Source organism: Suricata suricatta, chromosome 8, assembly GCF_006229205.1.
Source record: "Suricata suricatta isolate VVHF042 chromosome 8, meerkat_22Aug2017_6uvM2_HiC, whole genome shotgun sequence".
NCBI classification, from domain to species: Eukaryota; Metazoa; Chordata; class Mammalia; order Carnivora; family Herpestidae; genus Suricata; species Suricata suricatta.
The window spans coordinates 119,090,980-119,112,419 of NC_043707.1; the positions used below are offsets into that span (position 1 = coordinate 119,090,980).

General features: G+C 41.6%; 1 protein-coding gene and 1 non-coding gene across 17 annotated transcripts in view; both read left to right on the plus strand.

Annotated features, from left to right (window-relative positions):
* The window catches only part of PUM1 (pumilio RNA binding family member 1), a 131,849-nt gene that overhangs the window by 74,026 nt on the left and 36,383 nt on the right, over positions 1 to 21,440 (plus strand). For 11 of the 16 annotated variants that reach the window (XM_029948287.1, XM_029948295.1, XM_029948297.1 and 8 more), the window contains 4 exons: positions 8,530 to 8,623; positions 10,406 to 10,510; positions 15,113 to 15,264; positions 20,111 to 20,249. In XM_029948287.1, the coding sequence (XP_029804147.1) occupies positions 8,530 to 8,623; positions 10,406 to 10,510; positions 15,113 to 15,264; positions 20,111 to 20,249 (490 nt within the window). The remainder of the gene's footprint in view (positions 1 to 8,529; positions 8,624 to 10,405; positions 10,511 to 15,112; positions 15,265 to 20,110; positions 20,250 to 21,440) is intronic. The other 5 variants (XM_029948291.1, XM_029948299.1, XM_029948288.1 and 2 more) reach the window with 2 other exon arrangements.
* LOC115300569 lies at positions 20,366 to 20,443 on the plus strand. The gene has a single exon (XR_003912733.1). It is a non-coding gene; the product is annotated as a small nucleolar RNA SNORD103/SNORD85 (small nucleolar RNA).

Genomic DNA, 21,440 nt, shown 5'->3' on the forward strand with positions numbered 1-21,440 from the left:
GCCTTTACATTTCCCATTTCAGTCATTTTGAAAGTGAACGTTACTGTTTTGAAAATGAAACTATGGTTGGCTTTGACTTCCTGTGCATGTCACGGTCACAGCAACATAGAGGCATTGTTACATAAATGGACCGCCATCATGTGATGTGGGCATGGTTGTTTCTACCCCATGGACCCATGGTTCTTACTTTTCTGTGTAGATTGTTTTATGCAGTCTTGTAGTGGGCACCCTAATAGCATGGAGCTATTGGACCAAGACTCCTAACTATTTTCAAGACCCTCACCCTGCATAGAGGCAGGAATAGGTGTTAAGAAGATAGGATCTCTTTTCTGCTGGAAATTGGTGTTTGATCTTATATTTTATCCCTCCAATATTTCTTACTCTTGCTTTCTATTACATTTCATTCCTGTTTCCCTTTCTACTAATTTATTTTAGTTTATTTAAAAGTTTTTAAATGTTTGTTTTAATAGAGAGCAAGTGGGGGAGGGGCAGAGAGAGGGAGACACAGAATCTGAAGAAGGCTCTGAGCTGTCAGTGCGAAGCCTGCCACAGGGCTTGACCCTACAGCCTGTGAGAACCAAAGTTGGAGGCTCAACTGACTGAGCCACCCAGCATCCCTCTGCTAATTTAAATTGGTGTTGTTCTTGAAGGTCCAAGGCTGTTAACTTTCTTGGTCTCCAGATCAATAAGTTGCATTTGTCTGTCTCCTTTGAGCTCTGTAGTGCTTTGTGCTTCCCTTAAGAAAAGGAGTCACCATTTTCTGCCTTGTGCTATGATTTCTTGTTTAATAGTCCTTGCTAGATTGCAAGCTCTTTGAGGGTAAGCCCTGGGTCTTATTCTTCTGTGTCCTCTGCTTTGCTTTAGCAGACTAGGTTTTCAGGAGTCTTTCTCATATCCCTATTATAGTGTCTCAGAGTATCCCCCATATTAAATACACTTCCCCAAACTAAAATTTGGAGCTAGCCTTCTAAGAGGTCTGGAGGCCACTCTTTGAGGCCTCGCTTGTATTCTAATATGCGAGTCCTTTAATTCTAGGCCACTAAGCTTGTGCCTCATGAACATAACTAGACTTGTATCATATTCAGAAAATTACTTCCTTTTTAGGGTCACAGCCCTCTGTTGCCGTCTGATCAGAAAATGTACCTAATTCTTTAGAAATCTAGTTTTGTGGATCACTTCAGGGAGATCACAGATTTGTGGATTGTGGATTATAACTTTTCTCATTTTTTGTTCTCACTTGTAATGGAGCATATCTTTCATGAATGAGATGGCCTTCCCCTATCCAAAGCTCTCCATTTAGTTGTTGTGACTCATTTGGTCATTTAAATAGTTCAGGGAAGTACTCGATGACAAGTCTAGGACATGCCCATGTCCCAGAAAGAGAGAGTATACTCTATCTGGGGAAGGAAGGACTTATTATGGAAGAGACAGATCTTGAGCTGTACCTTGCAAGACTTGTTTATATCAGGAAAAGATTGAAAAGTCCATGGGAGGAAATAGTAAAACGTAAAGGCTTAATACTAGAAATTAATAGGTACATGGTCAGTAGATAATGTAGTAGAATCATCCTCGGTGGTGGTCGAGATTGAAAAAAAGTGACTTGCAAGGTTGCATAGATAAGTGTTGTGTCTTTACCAGCTTTGCTGTTCTGCCTTATTGACAATGACAAGACATCTCTAAGAAGGAATGAATTATCATGGCTTAGTTTTTTTGTGCTGATTGTTAGTTCAGTAGCAGTTTTAGACATTCTTTTACCCATATTAATCTGTTAATTATTGACGATTGTACCCTTCTAGAAAGCTAGGTTCTGCTCGTAGTGAGCAGAGCTGGTGCTCACAGTAAGGCCGTAGTATCTGGAACAGTGGGGGGCAGTTGGAGAACTACACATGCTAGATTGGTTGTTCAGGAATGCTGTCAGACCAGGGGCGGGCTCGATGGAGATCAAGGCTGGGTAGACCTAACTTGAAAGGTGCAGTGTATATTGCTGTAATTAAGAGAGCAGAGGTATGGAGATGGAGAGGAGTGTGGTGTGGTCTTAGGCTGACCACAGTAGAAGGTATTCTGAGAGGGAAAAGCAGGTAGGTGGTTCATTTGGTTATTGAGCCCAGGTCACAGAGGCCTTGAGAGCCGGGCATGAGTCCCAGACAGTATTGATGATTGTGAGGATTGAACCTGAGATCTGGTGTAGTTCATGTTTTGCTACGCATTTTGCTCTCTTATGTTGACTTTCTTAAGTGGGGCTCAGAGGCTGTCTTTAGTTTTGAGTTACTTGTAATTTTATGAGGGGATCTGGTTTGGAAATTGATAAAATAAATAATTCCTTCTTGTGTCCTATTTTCTTGAGCTGTACCTTGCAAGACTTGTTTATATCAGGAAAAGATTGAAAATTCCATGGGAGGAAATAGTAAAAGGACTTTGATTTGGTGTATGAATTGGTTTCATAAAACTGTTAGTATCAGCTTATATTGAGATACATAGTATAGAAGAGCCTCAAAATATAGGAAAGGCAATTTTCATTTAGGTCATTACAGACTTAATGGTACTTAGGGATACTTTGGGTTTTGGATAGTTAAGTTACTTGTTGCTGTAAATCTTAAACTTAACCGAAGATTTATTTAGAGCAAGTATTCCTTTTTTTTTTTTTTTTTTTTTTTTTTTTTTTTTTTTTTTGTGCCATGAACCCCATAGCAGTTAGATGAGATCTGTGGGCTGAATTGTGTGTGATATGTAGTATAAATAGATTTACAAAGGAATCAGTGATATAGAAATACTTACAGAAATATTTAACAAATTCAAGTTATATCTGCTTTATCACACGACGCATGCATGCAGCAGCAGTTTGTACTAGCTATCCTGATGAGCGTGGGCGTGGCTTTGAGCTCTCTGATGGTCATAAAGGAACATGAAACGTATATGCCTTCTTTTGGTGATGAAGTCACTTGCGTGTATTGCTGATGTTTATGTGCTTTGTTGCCTGTGGTCATAATTGAAGGATGTGCTAAATTTCATGAAAATAAGGATAATTTTTCCTGTCCCAAGTACAAAGATCTGGGGTTTAAGCACCCCTAATGTACGGTGGTTTGAAATGTTCATTGATATCTCTGGAGCATCCTCCTTCTTTTCCCTCATTGTCTTCTTCTTACTCTTACATGAACAGTGACCGTTACAACTAGTGAACAGTTAATTATAATGTGTTCGTTCCATTTGTGTTATGATCCTTGAGTGAAGAGCCATACAGTGGTTTATATTTCCCTAAGTATATTGTAGAAAGTTACTGCTAGATTTTATTATATTATGATGTGTGTAGCAGGAACCAGAGCCAGGATCATATCATTATAGATCAATCAGATTAATTGTTGATGTTCTACATTTAGAATTCAGTTAATCTAAAAATAGCCTAATGCAGTATGTTTTACGAAATTGCATACTGATGTAGTAAAACTCTTACCCAGTTAAGCATGAATTTTACTTTTTAAATTTTAAATTTTTCTTCAAATGTTTATTTAAATTTCTAGTGAATTAATGTATGGTGGAATGTTTGTTTCAGGAGTAAACTTTAGTGATTCATCGCTTCCTTAGAACACCCAATGCTCCTTAATACCCATCACCCATTTAGCCCACCCCCTGCCCACTTCCCTCCGGCAACCTCCAGTTTTTTTCTATCATAAAGAGTCTCTTATGGCTTGCTACCTGTAAGCATGAATTTCAGCAAAGAAACAATACCGTGAAAATCATAATTGAAATACAGACTTGTGCCTTCACAGCCCTAGCCACAATGGGGAGAAAGCTGGCATGCATTGCTTTTAAAAGTGTGATACGGATTAGACATCATCTAAAGCAGAGTTTGTGCATAGATTTAATACAGGTCCTTAATATTCTTGGCTTTCCTTTCTGTTCACAAGTGAGGAAGACTTTTTCTTTGTTGTGTGCAGTCCCTGGTAAATGCTGCCTTTCACTGGCAGGCTGGTCAGGTGAAACTCGCCTGCCTTGTTCTTTGCTGACAGTTTATGATTTTTCTCAAAAGATACTTACTGACTTGGTATGGAAGGACATGTTTTGTTTTTCTCTCATTGTTTAGAGATTATTTTGGAGTGAAGATTCTTCATGCACTAAGGAAATAAATGTGAAGAAGTCTTTCTTAAAAAATTGAGCAGCATATGTAGTTGTTTAATCAGAAGTCATTGTCGATCATCATTGTCGTTGTTCAGGTAACCTGGTTGGAAATGGGCTTTGACCTTCAAGCCTCACACGGTCGCAGACTTTCACATACTTAATGTACTCAAGCCTGGCTCCCATGATAAGCCTTTTTTTCTTAAAAGAGAAATAGTTCCACCATTGCTGTAGTACCTTAAGTGTTTGGAATCTCCCTTCTCTGTGAACGCTTACAACAGCCCCATGGGATACAGCAGGTATTAGGTTTTTACAGATAAGAAAATTAAGACCTCATGAAGCTGAGAGAGTTACTGGAGGTCATAATACTACAAGCTATGCGAACATCTATGTCCTGGTGTCTAGCTCTGGGCTGTGTCATTTGGAAACACAAATCCTTTGGATCCGTGGGCTTGTCTCACCTTCCCATTCTGCTGCATTCATGGTTTTCTCTGCGTAGAGTATATGCTAACAAGTGTTCTTCAACAAGACAGAAAGGTTTTTCTTCCTTCCCTGTTGTCTTTGTGACCTGTTGACAACACATGGTGCTCATGATCTCAGTGGGATTTTGACTTTAACATTCACTCTGAAGAGTCTTGACCTCTGCTTTCCTCATCCTGGACTACCTTGTGGGGAGGAGCTGAACGAGATGACTCACAGATGGCTGTGTCTAGATGTATAGGGGTGCTCTTGTCTTTCATCAGAGAGAACACAGGAAGGACTGTTCCAAGTGCTTTACCTGTGTTAATTTTAATACACGTTATGGTTTAGACCTGTCTTTGTTGTCCCTATTCAAGAGAAGAGGAGAGTCATGGAGAGGTTCTCTTGCTCTGTGTCACGTAGTCCGTGTTGGAGCTGAGATATAAATCTAGGCTTTCTGGCCCCAGAGTCTCTTATCTTATCCCCTGTCCACTGTGGATATAGCCTTAAACTGGTCAAAACCCAGGGCTGGTGGGACATTTTATTGGGAGGGGGGGAAGGGAAGAGTGGGGGATAATCTTTTACACACACACCAACTCCATATTTAGGTATTACTCCTCCACATTCTGAAAACCTAATAACAATGTTTTTATGCCAACAAGTGTTACTGATAACATAATAACAGTATTAGCTATCTTTGACCACTGAACATGATGCTGGGTGTTTTTGACTGCCCCTTTCTGGAATAAAAACCCTGCACGTGATCTTTTGAAAGGTCACACAGTGATAGAGGACAGAGAAGGAAGTCAAATCAGCTTGCTTGTGTATTTCCCAAATTGTGTCTTCAATATTTCTTACTAGGAACCTTGATAAACTTGAAATAGTTGGATATTTTCCCTTACATTTAGTCTTTTGAACAACTTAATAATTCCACCCAATTGTAATTAGTAGTGGCACACTTATCATCATACTAACCTTAAAACAAGCATTCTTTCCAAATCTCACAGTATTGTGTTTCTCAGTTACCATTGGCTTCCTTTCTGAAAATGATGAAAATGTTAACAGAGCTCAGTGGTTTGCCCAGCAGATGGCATTTGTATGAATTTTTCAGAATCCTCTGGAATCCATTACTTGCCAATTACCCAATTTTGTTTTGAATACCCTGTATTTCTAGTTAATATTGGACCATTTACATAAAGAGAATGTGCCAGAATTGCTGTAAACTATGCTATAATCAAATCTGCTTGCTGTAGATGATAATTTACTTCTGTTAATTGTTTACTGCAAAATGCACTCAAGAAAACAATTCCTTCTCTATTCACCATAATCACCAAGATATCAATCAACTCTCAAACAGAGGGTGGGTGAGAGCTCTTGTAGGGTCTGGACATTTTTAGTTAAAAGTGGTAGTTTTCTACTTCTCAAAGTGTGGTTCCATGGTGGTGAGAATCACAAACTAATGTTAGGCAGAATGGTTGGTATTTATACACGCTGGATATTTATGGGTACAATACATGAACATTTAATGAATTACATGTCGTGTTAAAAACATGAAGTGAGAAATCAGATGGAATGGCGGTGAGTACGGTTTTTGGTCAATAAGAGAACTTCAGGAGTTCTGTTCTGAGCACACTGTCTTTATCTCCCTAGTTCCATGTTACAGAGCCTCGCTAGTAACAGGTGCTCAAAAAACGTTGAATGATTTTGTTTGAAACAGAGCAGAGAAGTGCAGAAGGAAGAGACTAGCATGAACAGTGTCCTGAGATGTTAAATATTTCAAAAGGTTTGAGGCTCGGAAAATTCCAGAGACCCATTGAAGACACAGGTGATATTTAGTGAAAGTCTGAGGTATTTTTACAGCCTTGGAAAAAATTTAAAAACAACTTTGCACTATTTTGCTGTTATGTTTCTCCCACATGGCCTCCCTCCCCTCGTAGGTGAGCTGCCTCCTGTTGGCAGGAGCACTGTGGGGCACTGTCCTTAGGTAGACAGCCACATGAGAACAACTCGGCAGAAGTCGCCAGGTCCCAGTTACTAGATAGTACTGATTGGCTCCCTTCCTAGAGGGAATAGTTGTTTTGATAGGTTGGTCTATAAATTCAGTATTTCTTTTGAAGACTTGGTATTTAGTCAGTGCCTATTAAAGTAGTGCTTGTCTTTTTACCAACAGCATAATGAAGTTTCCTTTTTCTTTAACCTTTGAAAATAAAACTAAAGTTTCTTGAAATCTGTACATAGTTACTTTTGATTTACTTTCATACCATAAAGACAAAGACTAATTTTACTCTGGTCTTTAGAAAGATGAATTTTTACAAAGAGAAGTAACAGGTGAAATTGGTCAGTATGTTCAAAATATCACATCACTTTTTTTTTTTTTTTACGTTTACTTATTTATTTTGAGAGAGAGAGAGTGAGCACGAGCTGAAGTCAGACATTTAACTGACTGAGCCACCCAGAGGGCCCCTTTTATTTTCTTTTTATTTAAAATCGTCTACCCATAGGAGTCTCTCCACCACCTAAGATAACACTACAAGTCCGGTTCGGGTGATAATTAAGCCGAGTTGGTGGGATGACATGACCTTTTAATGTCTGAAACAGGTCTCTTTATGAGGAAATCTATTATTCAAGATCCATGGTGTCAGTTATATATCATCCAGTGATATCACCTGAGTTGTTGAAAACTCCTATAGAAAGAGCACATAGGTAGGGTGAAGGTCCTTTCTAGGGATGGACCTTCAATAAGCACTCTGTCCGATTTTAGTGAATAAAGAAGTTTTCAGTTTGACTCTTTGGAGGGAGGCACATTGAGGCAATCCAGAATTCCTTTCTTTGTACCACTGCTATTCATACTAAAACGTATAACCATTTTATTTAGTGTTGTATTCCTAGTTCCTTGCACAGTGCCTAACACGTATTATTTGTCTCTTGACATTTGCAGAATGAATAAGTGAATGATTGGCTTTCTATTAAGATAGAATTTTGGGATATTCTTAGTGTCAGGATCTTTGCACTCCTTTCTTTTTCTTGGGGATGAAGAAGTATGCTAGGTATGGGATGCCTGGGTGACTCAGTCGGTTAAGTGTCTGACTTCAGCTCAGGTCATAATCTTGTGGTCTGTGAGTTCAAGCCCCACGTCGGGCTCTGTGCTGACAGATCAGAGCCTCGGAGCTGCTTCAGATTCTGTGTCTCCCTCTCTTGGGCCCTCCCCTGTGCTTGCTCGTGCACTCTCTCTCTCGCTCTCTCTCAAAAAAAAAAAAAAACCAACATAAAAACAAATTTAATAAGTGTGCTAGGTCTGAGCTCATAATCTAAGTTTCTAAGTTTTGTTAGTAGCAGCCATATTTCTGTTGTCAGATTTCCGACACATAAAGAATAGGAAACTGGAGGGCTCCCAGAAGTTGGTAGCTAATTTCATTATGATAAGCTGCTAGTTGAGAAAGATATCCAGTAAATATCGTTTCCTTGGGAAGAGGCAGCCAGGGATGAAATGAACACTTTTCATTTTCCTTTCCAAAATGTGAGTAGATGAGGATTAATTCAAAGTGTTGTTGGGGTTTTCAGAAGAACTGAAGAGAGGTAACAGCCGCAGGGGCCGTGTGGTGGGAGTCACTTTGTAGTAGACTTAATCTGTGAGAATGCCTTGGGTCAGGCCGGACCCTTGACCTATTGACAGCTGTTAGGGCATTCGTATGCATGTTTGTGCTTCTGGGGCCACCTCAGCTGGGAAGTAGATGGCGTGTGGGAACTGGGTGCACCAGATTGAGGTAAAGAAAGACCAGGAAAGCAGAACTATGAAGCTTTGTGATGCCATCGGAATGGGAATGGAATAGAACATGAGAACATTGTTGTTTAAAATATCATTCCTAAACAAGGGTTTGTAGAAATTTTTATTCAGAGAAGTTTTAAAATTATTCCATGAGACAGTTTCTCTAACCATACCGCATGCTTTTCTTTCTTCAGCTGTTCCAAAGACCTAACGCGCTCGCCGTCCAGCAGTTGACGGCCGCTCAGCAGCAGCAGTACGCACTGGCGGCAGCTCACCAGCCTCACATCGGTAGGTCCCGGGGCGCGGCTCCCGTGCTGCCGTGCGGCCGTCTCCCCCAGAGCCCCAGCGGTGTAGGCTGGTTGTGACACAGAGCAGACAGAGCCCTCAGAGTAGACGGCCTCCTCCTCTTGTCCACTTGCCTTTCAGCCACATTCTCTAATTCTGGCAGCCTTCTGGACTTCAGCTTGTAAGCGGCCTTAGCGTGCAGGTACCGGTCTGCCTCTGCCGTCAGAAGGTTTAAATACTTAAGTACGGTGGTGACTGGCATCAAGTCTGTTGGTAAGATTGGATGAAATCAACGCCAGCAACAGCTTTGTTCTGGTTAGGCTTGTCCAGACTGGGGCTGTACTGACTTCTCATCTTCTTAAGTAGCAGGTGGTCCCCGTACATCCATTTTCCAAGCAACACATATTGATGATCTGGAAAAGTTTTCTCATTTAGTTACTGGTTTTTAAAGTAGGTTTGCCCTTTTCCTATACCAGTGATTAATGTTCTGATGTACCTATTTTGTCTTATTGCCTAGACCTCCCTCCCTACCCTCCCTCCCGGACCTTTTTAAGGTCTCTTTGAAACAAAGTGCTATATGTGTAAACAAGTACACGTAGAATTTTTTTTTTAATGTGTAAAATGACATTGTCGAATAGAAGGGAGTTCTCCAATCATGGATTGTGGTATGCTGTGGAAGAAAAGCTTCCAGCCTAAATGTATTATAAGGCTAGGTGAAACGGCCTTTGCCTGGGTCTGGTTTAACTTAGAGTTGTAGATGCTAGTCATAATAAATGCTCATATGTTTTCTTTGAGAAAAGCTGTTGGGGATTTTTTTTTTAAATTTTAGAGAGGGAGAAAGAGAGTGAGTAGGGGAGAGGGGCAAAGGTAGAGCAAGAATCTTAGCTTAAGCAGGCTCTACCCTCAGTGTGGACCTGATGTGGGGCTTGATCCCACGACTCTGGGAGCCAAAATCGAGTGGAATGCTCTAGGCATCCCTGGAAAATTGTTTTATTTTTATAAATACTTGTTTTAAGTTTATTTATTTATTTTTATAGAGAAAGAGAGAGAAAGAGCATGAGCAGGGGAGGGGCAGACAGAGAAGGAGAGAGGGGGTCCCAAGTCGGCTGCATTCTATTAGCACAGAACCTGATGCAGGGTTCAAACTCACAAACCTTGAGATCATGACCTGAGCCAAAATCAAGAGTCAGACTAGCTAAACTGCCTGAGCCACCCAGATGCCCCATTTATTTATGTATTTTTAAATGGTTGTTAATTTTTGAAAGAGAGAGCTCATGAGAGTGAGCGAGTGAGAGCGTGAGTGGGGGAGCGGCAGGAGGGCAGAGGGGCAGAGGTTCCAAAGCAGGATCTATGCTGACAGCAGTGAGCCCAACTATAAGATCATGACCTGAGCTGAAGTCAGACATTCAACCAACTGAGCCATCCAGGGGCTCCTGGAAAATTGTTTTAAATGGAAATAAATTATTCCTTCTAGTCTATTATAAAGTCTTCTAAGTTATTTTAGCCTGTTAGAATTTTTAATAGTCTTTGAGAAATTGTGCTGAATTTAAAACTGCATAACAGTAAAGTAAAAAATAAAAATAAAAATAAGACGGTAAACATCACCCTAATCTTTTGTGTAGGGATTATTTTATCTTTTAAAAGCCCTCTTTACTCTCAACCTGTCCTGTCTTTTTCCTTTTTTTCCCTCACGTGCAGCCTGGAGTTGAGTAGCCAAACTATGTCGGTATTTGCTAGGGTTGCAGTTTTAGTCGAGTTTGTTTTTACTGACAGGTGTGTTTTCAGCAGGTTTAGCGCCCGCTGCATTTGTCCCCAATCCATACATCATCAGCGCTGCTCCCCCGGGGACGGACCCCTACACGGCTGGACTGGCTGCAGCGGCGACACTAGGTGAGGTGGTCTGCTGCATGTGGGAGTTTGTCCCCAGCTGAAAAGTCATGTGGGCCGGCATGCATTCTTTGTGCCCTCTCCCAAATCCGAGTGTCCGGTGGAGGTTCCTCTCCTGGTTTCCAGTGGTGTCCTTTCCCTGCCAGCCGGATCGCTGTCCTCAGCTGTCACCTCAGCCTCGAGCGTATCCAAAGGCAAATTCATGAGCTGCCTCCTGTGTAGGCATTTGTGATCCGTGGAGCCACCGTTTGCTTGTAGATCTTTTGGGAATTTCTCCCCTTTCCGAGGTCTTCCTACTGCCCGTAGTCTGCCAGAGCCCAGGTCCTTACGCACTATATCTAGACGTTTTAGCAGCTGTTCTCACTTACCTTTTCCTAATATCCCCCTCCCACCTCGCTCCCCTGATTGTTCTAGAAAACTATCTTACACATAGATTTTAACTTTGCACCTCTCAGTTTTAACCCATCACTGATTTGATTTCTTTTTCTCATGCTGCATTATCTTTAATTAACCTGCAGCACATTTGGTGTTCTCTCGAGAAGCAGCCCATCACTGATTCCTGTCTTTTCCAGCCTACCAGCACACTTCAGCTATTAAACATGGCTGGTTATTCCAGCCTGACTGAGTGGTGGTGGTGGTGGGGGGGTGCTGTTCCTCGGAATCACTATTTTTATTTTACTTTATTTAAAAAAATTTTTTTACTGTTTTTTATTTATTTTTGAGAGACAGAGAGAGACAGTGCAAGCAGGGGAGGGTCAGAGGGAGAGAGGGAGATACAGAATCCGAAGACAGGCTCCAGGCTCTGAGCTGTCAGCACAGAGCCTGACACAGGGCATGAACTGTGAGATCATGACATGAGCCGAAGCTGGATGCTTAACAGACTGAGCCACCAGGCACCCCTGGAATCTCTATTTTTAAGGAGGTGCCACAGCATTCTGAGGACCAGTGAAAACTGGGACCCGCTGTGTGTAGGGATCTGATCTCTCTGTGACTTGCATACAGACATCTCTGCATGTGTACTGTTTTCTCCCCCTCTCCTGATCGGCGATCACTGGCCCACACCGTACATTCTTGCTGTACTAAATGGGTTTTACCTTGCTGCAGACACCACACTGGCTTAGGTCTCTGTCTTTGCACACTGTAGTCTCCTTAGTCCTCTAGAGTAAACTCTTCCCCTTCTTTGTCTGGGAATCTCATTAGCTGGCATTGTTACCCCCTAGAAAGCCTTCCTTTGCTACCACTCCCCACCCCCCATTTTTTTGGTTACTTATGATTATTTTGTGTTTATTTGCTGACAGATGTGTGAGTGAGTGGTTTCTCACTTCCCCACTTAGGATTGAACTCTTTCAGAAGCAGGCCTTTCTGTTTATTTTCCCGGTAGCATGGGTGCTGGCACTGTAACAGGGTCACACATGTCTGGTAAATTGAACTCAGTGTTAGGACCAAGTACATGTCTTCCAGATCCCTCCAAGTCATGTTACTCATGACTAAATATTATTGCAAGATTTTACTTACTATCTAGCATGCAGTTTGTGATTATGAACTCAGACGTATGGTATAGAATTTTATTTTCTTTAGAATTGTTCACATTTTAGCATGGTTTTGTTGTTGTTGTTTTGAAAGACAGGAGCAAATCTTGCTTTTATCTCATTTTATTTTTATTTTTATAATTTATTGTCAAGTTAGCTAACATACAGTGTATACAGTGTAGTCTTGGCTTTGGGAGTAGATTCCTGTGATTCGTCATTTCCATACAGCACTCAGTGCTCATCCCAACAAGTGTCCTCCTCAGTGCCATCGCCCCTTTCCCCACTCCCCCAAACTCCCACCACCATCAACCCTCAGTTTGTTCTCTGTCCTTAGGAGTCTCTTATGATTTGCCTGCCTCTCTGTTTGTAACTTATTTTTGCTTCCCTTCCCCTCTGATCTGTTAAGTTTCTCAAATTTCACAAATGAGCGAAAACATACAATATCTTTCTCTGACCAACTTACTTCATTTAGCATAACACCCTCCAGTTCCATCCACGTTGTTGCAGATTGCACGTATGGAGTACGGCTCCTCTGCGCCCCTCGCCTTTGGGGCAATAGAACTCTCTTTCCAGCAGAATGATCCACGTAACCATCATTCATCATTTATTCAGCCCTTATTAACCATTCGCCAGGCATTGTGTGCTAAGTGCTGTTCTTTTATAGAGTTGTTGCATGAGGATTGTACAGATTAAGAATTGGGGGCTCAGAGAGCTTCCTTTTTCAAAAGTCACACTACTTAAATTTTACAGAGTCCAACTCAGAGTCTGTGCTTGCACTTTACTGTAGTGCATGGTGCCCACACTCTCTTGAATTGTCTTCTCTGTACTTTCTTTGCTTTGCTAACTTACTATATGTTATTTAAAACAAGGAACTAGACTTCATTGTCCTCACTGAGATCATAGTTCTGTGGTAAGTGTCTTGGTCTTTGTATTCGTCACTAAGCCAGACTGAGAAAGACTTCAGCTCTTTCACACAGAACCAGGCACACTCACCACCTGAACTCTGAACTGTATGTGCTGGTGAGGTGTTCATCACTCAGGAATGGGAGCCCGCATCCTGGTGAGCCCCGCTCAACCGGTGGTGCGCCCTGGCGGTGTTGGCCTAAATGCAGTCAGACGCCGTGTGACCAGGGACAGCAGTAGAACTGCTGGCTGAGAAAACTTAGAGGCTCGTGTGACAGTTTGTGGTCACAGCAGTCTGTGCACAGGTGAAGGGGGTTTGTTGACTTGTTGACAGGTTGCAGCCCAGCCTTTCACCACGGATGTGGCACCGCCTCACCCTTATGCTAGCCGCTTGTAGGTGAGGAAACGAAGGCATAGGGGAGGTCTCCGCTGCTCTTTTCTCGGTCGTTCTTTTCTGTGAATGCCCAAGACCACTCCACTTTGTAAACACTAGTCAGATGAGTTTGGGGGCTCCCGCTGTCTAACTTGGAGGTACAGTGTTTTAGACTGCTCAGGTTCTGAGGAGTTAAAAGTTTTTTACCCTTTTGCTTATTATAAAAAATCGCTTCTACGGTAACCTAGCTTTTCTAAGCAGCAGCATCTTTATTTTGTGCCCAGATGTAGTATTTCACGGTGGGCAGCCTTATCAACAGAGCTTCTTTGTGGCTAAGCCCACAGGTACAGAAAATACCAAATTAGAAGTGTCAGAGCAGTGTCGGGCAGGGATGTAACTTGACTTATTTGTATTTTAGAAACTTTAAACCGGAAAACAAAACACATTCCAATTTATTTTGACTTAATGAAATCTATGTTTCTACAGGATTAGCAACTGTGTCAGAATAGATACATTGGAAATAGCTCCTTGGAACTTTGTCTAAAGGCACTGTTATTAGGTTACAAATAATTTTAAGTTCTGTGCTTAAGAAACTTCTCACTGGAGATGTGTTTCAGCAGGTGTGAGAAGCTGGCTCTGAGCCTTTGTCTTGCTGGCACAGTGCAGCTTCGGTGTTTCTTGCTGCCATCTTCAGAGAGCTTGGTGGCTTAGACTTCTGCCACACCCCGGCTGCTCTCTGCTCTGTTACCTCTGTGCCGCCTCCCCAGAGAAGGTGAACAGATAATTTAGATTGAAGCAGAATGCTTAGTTTTCTTTAGGATTCTCAGCAGGTCTGTAAGAATTCAAGGTTTTGTTTCTGTTTCTTTTCAACAGTGACTTAAATTCAGAATTTCATATATCAGTGTCTGAATATAGTTGTGTTGAATGGCTTCCAAAACAGGAATAGGAGAACCAAGCCTCTTAGGAATTGAGCAGTGGCGGTTCAGTGACGGGTCTGGGTCATGCTGTCAAAGACTAATGGGTTTTCCTGCTTCGGGAGTTAATGAAGCACCATGGCCCCTGTCCCTGTCAGTCACCTTGGGTGCCATCCATACCATTGAGAGCAGGGTACACTTACTCTCTTGTTCTCTTCCTTCACTCGACGCACACAGATTCTTCATTTATTTCCCTTCAAGTAACAAACTTTGTCTCTGTCGGTCCCCATGTACTTTCTGTCTCAGGGAAGCACAGGCCTTTTGTCTTCTTCCTGGCCCAAGGCCAGTTCCTCTGTTCTTAAACCCATCCTTTCCGACTTTGGTCAGGTACTCTCCGTTTTCCAATGTTTTGTCCTTCACTAGCTCCTTCCTCTCAGCCTGGAGTATATTACTGACCTGAGAAGGCTTTTATAAAAATATAAAAGTATCTTCTGTTTTTTAAAAAACAATCCATGATCAGCTAGAATGAATCTGTATACTCTTTATTTATTTATTTATTTTAACATTTACTTTTTGAGAGACAGAAGGAGACAGAGCACAAGCAGGGGAAGGGCAGCAAGAGAGAGAGACATAGAATCCAAAGTAGACTCCAGGCTCTGAGCTGTCAGCACAGAGCCCACTGTGGGGCTCGAACTCATGAACCGCGTGCGAGATCATGACCTGAGCTGAAGTTGGATGCTTTGACCAACTGAGCCACCCAGGCGTCCCTGAACCCATATATTCTTAATATTTTACATTAGGATCTGTTGAGTTGATATAATGTTTGGAAACTCTGAGCGAATTCTGACTGGTCTAAACTTCCTTACTTTTCTCTTGCTGTTTTTAGGCCCAGCTGTGGTCCCTCACCAGTACTATGGAGTCACTCCCTGGGGAGTCTACCCTGCCAGTCTTTTCCAGCAGCAAGCGGCTGCAGCCGCGGCAGCAACCAATTCTGCGAGTCAGCAGACTGCCCCACAGGCCCAGCAAGGGCAGCAGCAGGTGAGTGTGAGCAGAGTCTGCCCCCTCAGTGTGACCTGGAGTCCTTGGCTATCCTTCCTGGGTAGTATTGCTCCTGATAGAAATGCTGTGAATGGACCAGTTCCCTCCTGCGCAGGTTGCCTGGGTTCAGGCTCAGACTCCGCGGGGCTTACTGAATGCCTTGTATTCCCAGGTTCTTGGCCTGTGTAACTAGGTAAGATGGTGAGATTGTGCCTGTGAAGACTGTAGAGGACCATGCAATTAAGGGCACACGGTGAGCAAGTGGCAAAGCGAGCATGCCTACTGCTGGTGAGAGCTGCTTCCTGCCCCAGCTGGGCACCTCCCAGCCCCGTCGGCAGAGCGCTCTGCCTGCCCACTGGCAGCTCGCCCCCAGAGGGGAGGGCCTCGGTCTCCGGGCTGCTTATTGAGCACACTGGCTGAATTGGATATAAATCTTTAAACCTATTATATCTTTTAGCTCAGAGTAATAGGAACGTTTTAATGAGTTGGGAAAGAAAAATTAACTGTGAAACTAAGGTATGCCCTTTTATTTTGAATAGGCCATTTTCTCCTGCTTACTAGAAAATACCTATTTATTGCTGAAAATTGTGATAAATTAGAAAACTCGAAGGAAAAAAATCCTCATGTGAGGAAAAAACAATATTAATACTTGGTATTTGTCATTCTAGCTTTATTATGTAACTTCTGACAAAGTTAGGGGTCTGCTGTCCACAGTTTTGAGTTTTTACAGTTTTTACAATTTTCCATGTTATTTAATGTTTTTTGGAAATATTTACTAGCTATATTTACTTTATAGTTTATTACTATATTACTAGCTATATTTAAATGTATCAGAGTGTGCCAGTCTTTGTTTTTACCAGTTTATTATTATTATTTGACATTTAGCTTAGCAATATTTTGATGGACTGATACCCTTTGTATAAGTGTATGGTTATTTCCATGGAATAACTTCCTAGAAATGGAATTTTTTTCTGTGCAAATAAAACAAACAGTTAGGCTTTGGTACACATTGTCAAAGCTGTCTTTTGAGGCAAAACCCCATTTTCACATGTATGCACGTGATGTGATGCAAACAAGAATGGTTTGGTTTTTGCTCATCTCACTGAGAGAGTATATATTTAACATTTTAGATTCTATAAAATTATAGAAAAACTCAGGTCTTGAAATTCTAGCCAATTCATCATGTTACAGTAAGATCAGTCATTTTGCAGTAAGATAAATTTTTGGAACTTAATGCACAGTTTTCTTTGCAATAGGTGTAGTTCTCATACCAGGTATGTAAGGGGATTTCGTAGATAATTTGTTGGCATAATGGGTGATTCCTGTTAATAAGCTGAAAGGCTTACTCTTGGTGGAGAGTCAGTATTTATTTCTATGATGAGCTTTATGTTTAAATGGCTGGCACGTAATTGTGGATTTGGAAGACAGAAGTAATTTGCTCTGTTTTCAAATTAGCTCTGATGGAGTGCACAAGAAAAATAGTAGGAAGTACTTCTTATTGAAAGCTTTTTGCTTAAAGCTAAGTGCTTAGAAAAAAATAAAGCTGAGTGTTGCACATATAATTTCTTTTGCTTATTCTAATTCTGATAGATTATATGACTTCCCTTCCTAAGATTGAGGAAATGAAATTTGTGTGGCCATGGTCCCACATTTATTAAGTTGTTAAGATTTGAGTACAAATCTGTACTTTCATAACTTGTGTTATTTTCTGACCATGTTGTGATGTTCCGAGTTCTGAAAAGCCTGAGGTCTGGCCTTTGTTTTCCCACGGCCTGGCTGCATGTAGGGGTTACAGGGCACAGCCGCTCTGTATTCAGAGAGGCTGTCTCCTTAGTGGTCAGATGGGCATGGCAGTCATTTGCATTTCAGGGATTTCTGTCACCCACAGTTACAGACCCTACCGAGGAAAGGTTATTGACATTGCTTTTTAATAAGCAGACATAGTTTAGTTCCACAGTTATTTTTGTCAGTTTCTATTTCAGTTGTTCTAGGAAAATAGGATTTTCTTGGTGAAGTCCTTTGTTGTAGTCCTTGAAATGAGAGGCCCTTTTAAAACTTTGCTTTTGACCTTTCTGGCCTTTACATTTTAATCAGAAAGCAGTTGTATTCTAGGCATGGTAACTTGTTCCACACCTAATTGCTGGAACTTTCTGCAGGGTCACTGATATTCTAGCTATTCCATCATACTCCTGATTCCTTTGTCATCCTTTTTGAAGATTCCTTTAATACCTGATAAAATTTTTGTTCTTTTCTATTTCAAGTGTTTGCTAAAGAAAAACTTTTTGGGTGTGGGTGGAAGCCAAGCATGCGTCGGCAAACCTGGTAATTTGGTGTTACATACTGCATTTTGAGAGAGAGAGGCGTTGCGAGTAAAAAAAAAGTTTTTTTAATGTTTGTTTATTTTGAGGGAGAAAGGGACAGAGCACGAGCCAGGGCGGGGCAGAGAGAGAGAGGGAGACACAGAATCTGACGCAGGCTCCAGGCTCTGAGCCGTCAGCACAGAGCCTGAGGCAGGGCTCGAACTCGTGAACTGTGAGATCATGACCTGAGCCAGAGTCAGATGCTAAAGCGACTGAGCCACCCAGGCGCCCTGAGAGAGAAGCATTTAGAATGGATTCTGAACTTTCTAGAATGGGGGAGACCATAGATGATACTTCTTACCGAGCATGGTGAACTATTGAAGGATGAATGATTATTAGTAAAAATATCCCCATTGAGCATTTCCTAGTATTAAGTATTGGTAGATCTCAAATGCTGTATTTAAATTGACACCTTTGATGCAAAACTTGAGAGACTATTGAATGCTGAGAATGAACTGAGGGTTGAGGGGGAAGGGGGAGGGGGGAAAAGAGGTGGTGGTGATGGTGGAGGGCACTTGAGGGGAAGAGCACTGGGTGTTGTATGGAAAACAATTTGACAATAAAATATTATGGAAAAAAATAAATTGACACCTTTGAAAAGAAACTTGAATTTAATAGCTTTTACATCACAAAGATAGTAAGCTAACACCAAGGATAGTGTTTTACAAAGTAATTTTTGTGATCTTATTAGATGTTAAAATGTTACTTATAAATTTTATACATTTCCCCCCATGAAATCCAAACTTGATAGCTACTGATGAAATTATAGTACATGCATATTGGCAGTGGACTTAGGAACTTTGGTTAATTGTCAGAGTCCCACACAGATTTCTAGAGAGTGGACATAAAGAAACATGTTGCTCTTCTTGTTAAAACTGGGATTAGTAGTCAGGACTACCTCTTTCTTCAGGCACATTGTCCATTCTCCTGTCCCCTGGCCTTTCACACAACTCCTAACTAAACGTAAGCCTAGGTCATACTGCCCAATGGTAATAATGGCTTCATTGGTGTTGTATTAGTTCTTGAACTACTAGTATTTGCCATATATGTCTACATGCTATTTACTGTTCCTAGAGTGAGAGCTCATCTGGATCTCCATGCAGACTCTCCTCTGGGCAGCCTCGTTGCCTCTTCTGTCTGTGGATTGAAGCATTCTTTCTCTTGTAAATAAATTGTTAGATTCCTTAGGTCACAAATAAATATTTTGATATTTAGCTATTGGTTATTGATTATCTCCTGGGTACCAGGTATTGTGCCTTGCAGAAATTAATTCTGATACTCCCAAAATATTTGCAGAATCAGCTGTTAATCTCCCTAATTTTACAGAGAAGGGAAAAGAGACTGGGAGTAAATTGGTTGACATGCCTCCTCTTGCCAGTGTGAATGGTGTTGTTTCTCTTAGGTTCATTTAATAAATAGCGATGTTTCTCTTTTAAATCTTTTACCCTATGGTACCAAGAATAGTCTGTAACCAGGTTCCTGACCATATGTCTAACTTTTATTAATAGCAGAGTGATAGTGAAAGTGATTCCAGAAGAACTTTGCCTTTGGAAAACATTGCAAAATGCATTTTATAATTTTTGCCTTAGTCTTTGGGCTTTGTGTTTTTACTTACTGGAGTATATAGATCATGTGGAGTAGATTCTTCAGAGCATTCAGAAAAAGAATGGTTACCAGCATTTTGATACCCCAGTTTCATTAATAAAAAGTAGACCCTTCCTCACAGTGGCAGAACTGGTGTTCTGTTGTGAAACGGCAGTGTTCTTGACACAGCTCTGTGTAGATTGCTGTCTGTTGTGAAATTTGTGAGAGGAGAGATAGAAACAGCTCAGAGTCCTCCGAAATCAAGTCTGGTGAGCTCATTTGGGGCCATTTCGGCCTTGTTGAATACCCATAGTGTTACAGAATAGAGAAGATAGTCTTATAGTCCATAAAGAAAATAAGACTTTTTGGTGTGTTTGCTTGCTTGTTTTCCCTTTAAATACAGACATTTTAATCTAATTATGTGGGTAAAGTACCCCTGTTTATCCTGTCTACACTCCCCTTCCCACTCCATCCTCCTCCACCTCTGCCTCTACCTCCACCCACTTTTGGTCAGAGCAGTGACATTGTATTATAGACTTGGTTGTCTGTCTTATTCACTGAAATGAAAGCTTCAAGAGGGCAGGAGCTTTGTTTGTCTTGTCCGTTGCTTTGTCTCTAGTACCTGCCAGATGGGAGGCATTAAGTATTTGATTAATGAATCCTCACTTTTATATGCTTTTGGCTGCTTATAAAGGTAATAATGTTTAAGAATGGTAGAATGAGATTTCACTAAATGAAATGTTATTCATTGAATTTTTATCCTAACAGCCATGCCATATAAAATGGTATAGGAAGAATGGTGTACAACTATCAGTTTCAAAAAGTGGACCCAACTTAAGGACATGTTGGGTCTTAGGTATTTCCAGTGAGAAGAAAGTAGTTGATTTATTTCTGTCTCCCAGGTTCTCCGTGGAGGAGCCAGCCAGCGTCCTTTGACCCCAAATCAGAACCAGCAGGGACAGCAAACAGATCCACTAGTGGCAGCTGCAGCAGTGAATTCTGCCCTTGCTTTTGGACAAGGACTGGCTGCAGGCATGCCAGGTGAGGCCGCACTGTTGTTCCTAATGCTTTGAGGGAAAACCAGTCTGCTTGTTGGGGGAGATTGAGTGAAAAACAGGTGGCACTTTCAGCTTTCGTAGGCTTGTCATGATTTGGGAACCGGCAAGGATGACGCGCACTTGCCCTCACTTAGACCGTAGTTCTTTGATGAGAGCACTCGATTGTTCTGAGCCGGACTCAGTCGTAACCTGTCATCTCTCCACACAGTGCTTGGGATAGGCTGTTCTCCTTTGGTGATGATATGTTTTCACCCTTAGCATTAGGGATGATGGAAGGAGTGGGCAGGCCACTTTAGCATCACTCCAAGGTTTCAGTCTTTATGCTGATGTCTTTGAACAGCTTTATGGAAGAAGTTCCTAGTGTTCCTTGAGGGGGCCATCCCTTACGTTTCTGGGATTTCTCCTGAGCTAACAGCAGAGGTGCTTTGTGGCTCCCTCCCTGTGATTGATCTTTACCTTGAGTAGATGTTATTCTTGGCTCACTGTCACCTGGTCCTATTCTTTGCATGGGTTGGAAGTAATCTGTGCTTCTTCCTTTGAAACAGGTCCTTATGAGACCTCAGCATAAATTTGTGGATTCTTACCGATCTTGGAGCTTAGCCACATTAATTGATCTACTTAGGAATTAACTGCTTAACTTTAACCTGCATTTGTTGTATGAGTTACTAAGCATTCAGATTTTATTGGGAAATCACCTGTAATTTCTCCTGTGGCTCAGTAGGATTTGGAGATTCCATGAGATGCTGAAAGATCCTGTTATTTGAAGTGTGTCTAGGTTTTACCTGGTAACTTGCAGGATATTTGTGCTTAGACTGTTAGGAGGTATTAAAGTACTATGGTTGTTGTAATCATTTATGCCCTCTGTTATTTTCATAGTCAAGGAAACTGTAAAATATTGTCAGTGTATGATTTCTGTGATAACCTTGCTTAGCACTTTGAAGAGCCCACTGAATTCCCTTGCTGACACTTAGTGGATGATGAATAATAATGTCCCCTCTGGTGCCAGACACCATATGAGATCTTGCACATCCCTCCTCTGATCGCCTCAAGAAGGTTATGAGGCTGGTATTATTATCATCCTCACTGGGGAAACAGATGCTCAGAGATTCAGGGTCCTCCTGCCGTCCAGGGAGTGAAGCCAGGATAGAGCTCTGCATCTGTCTGTCCCCACGGC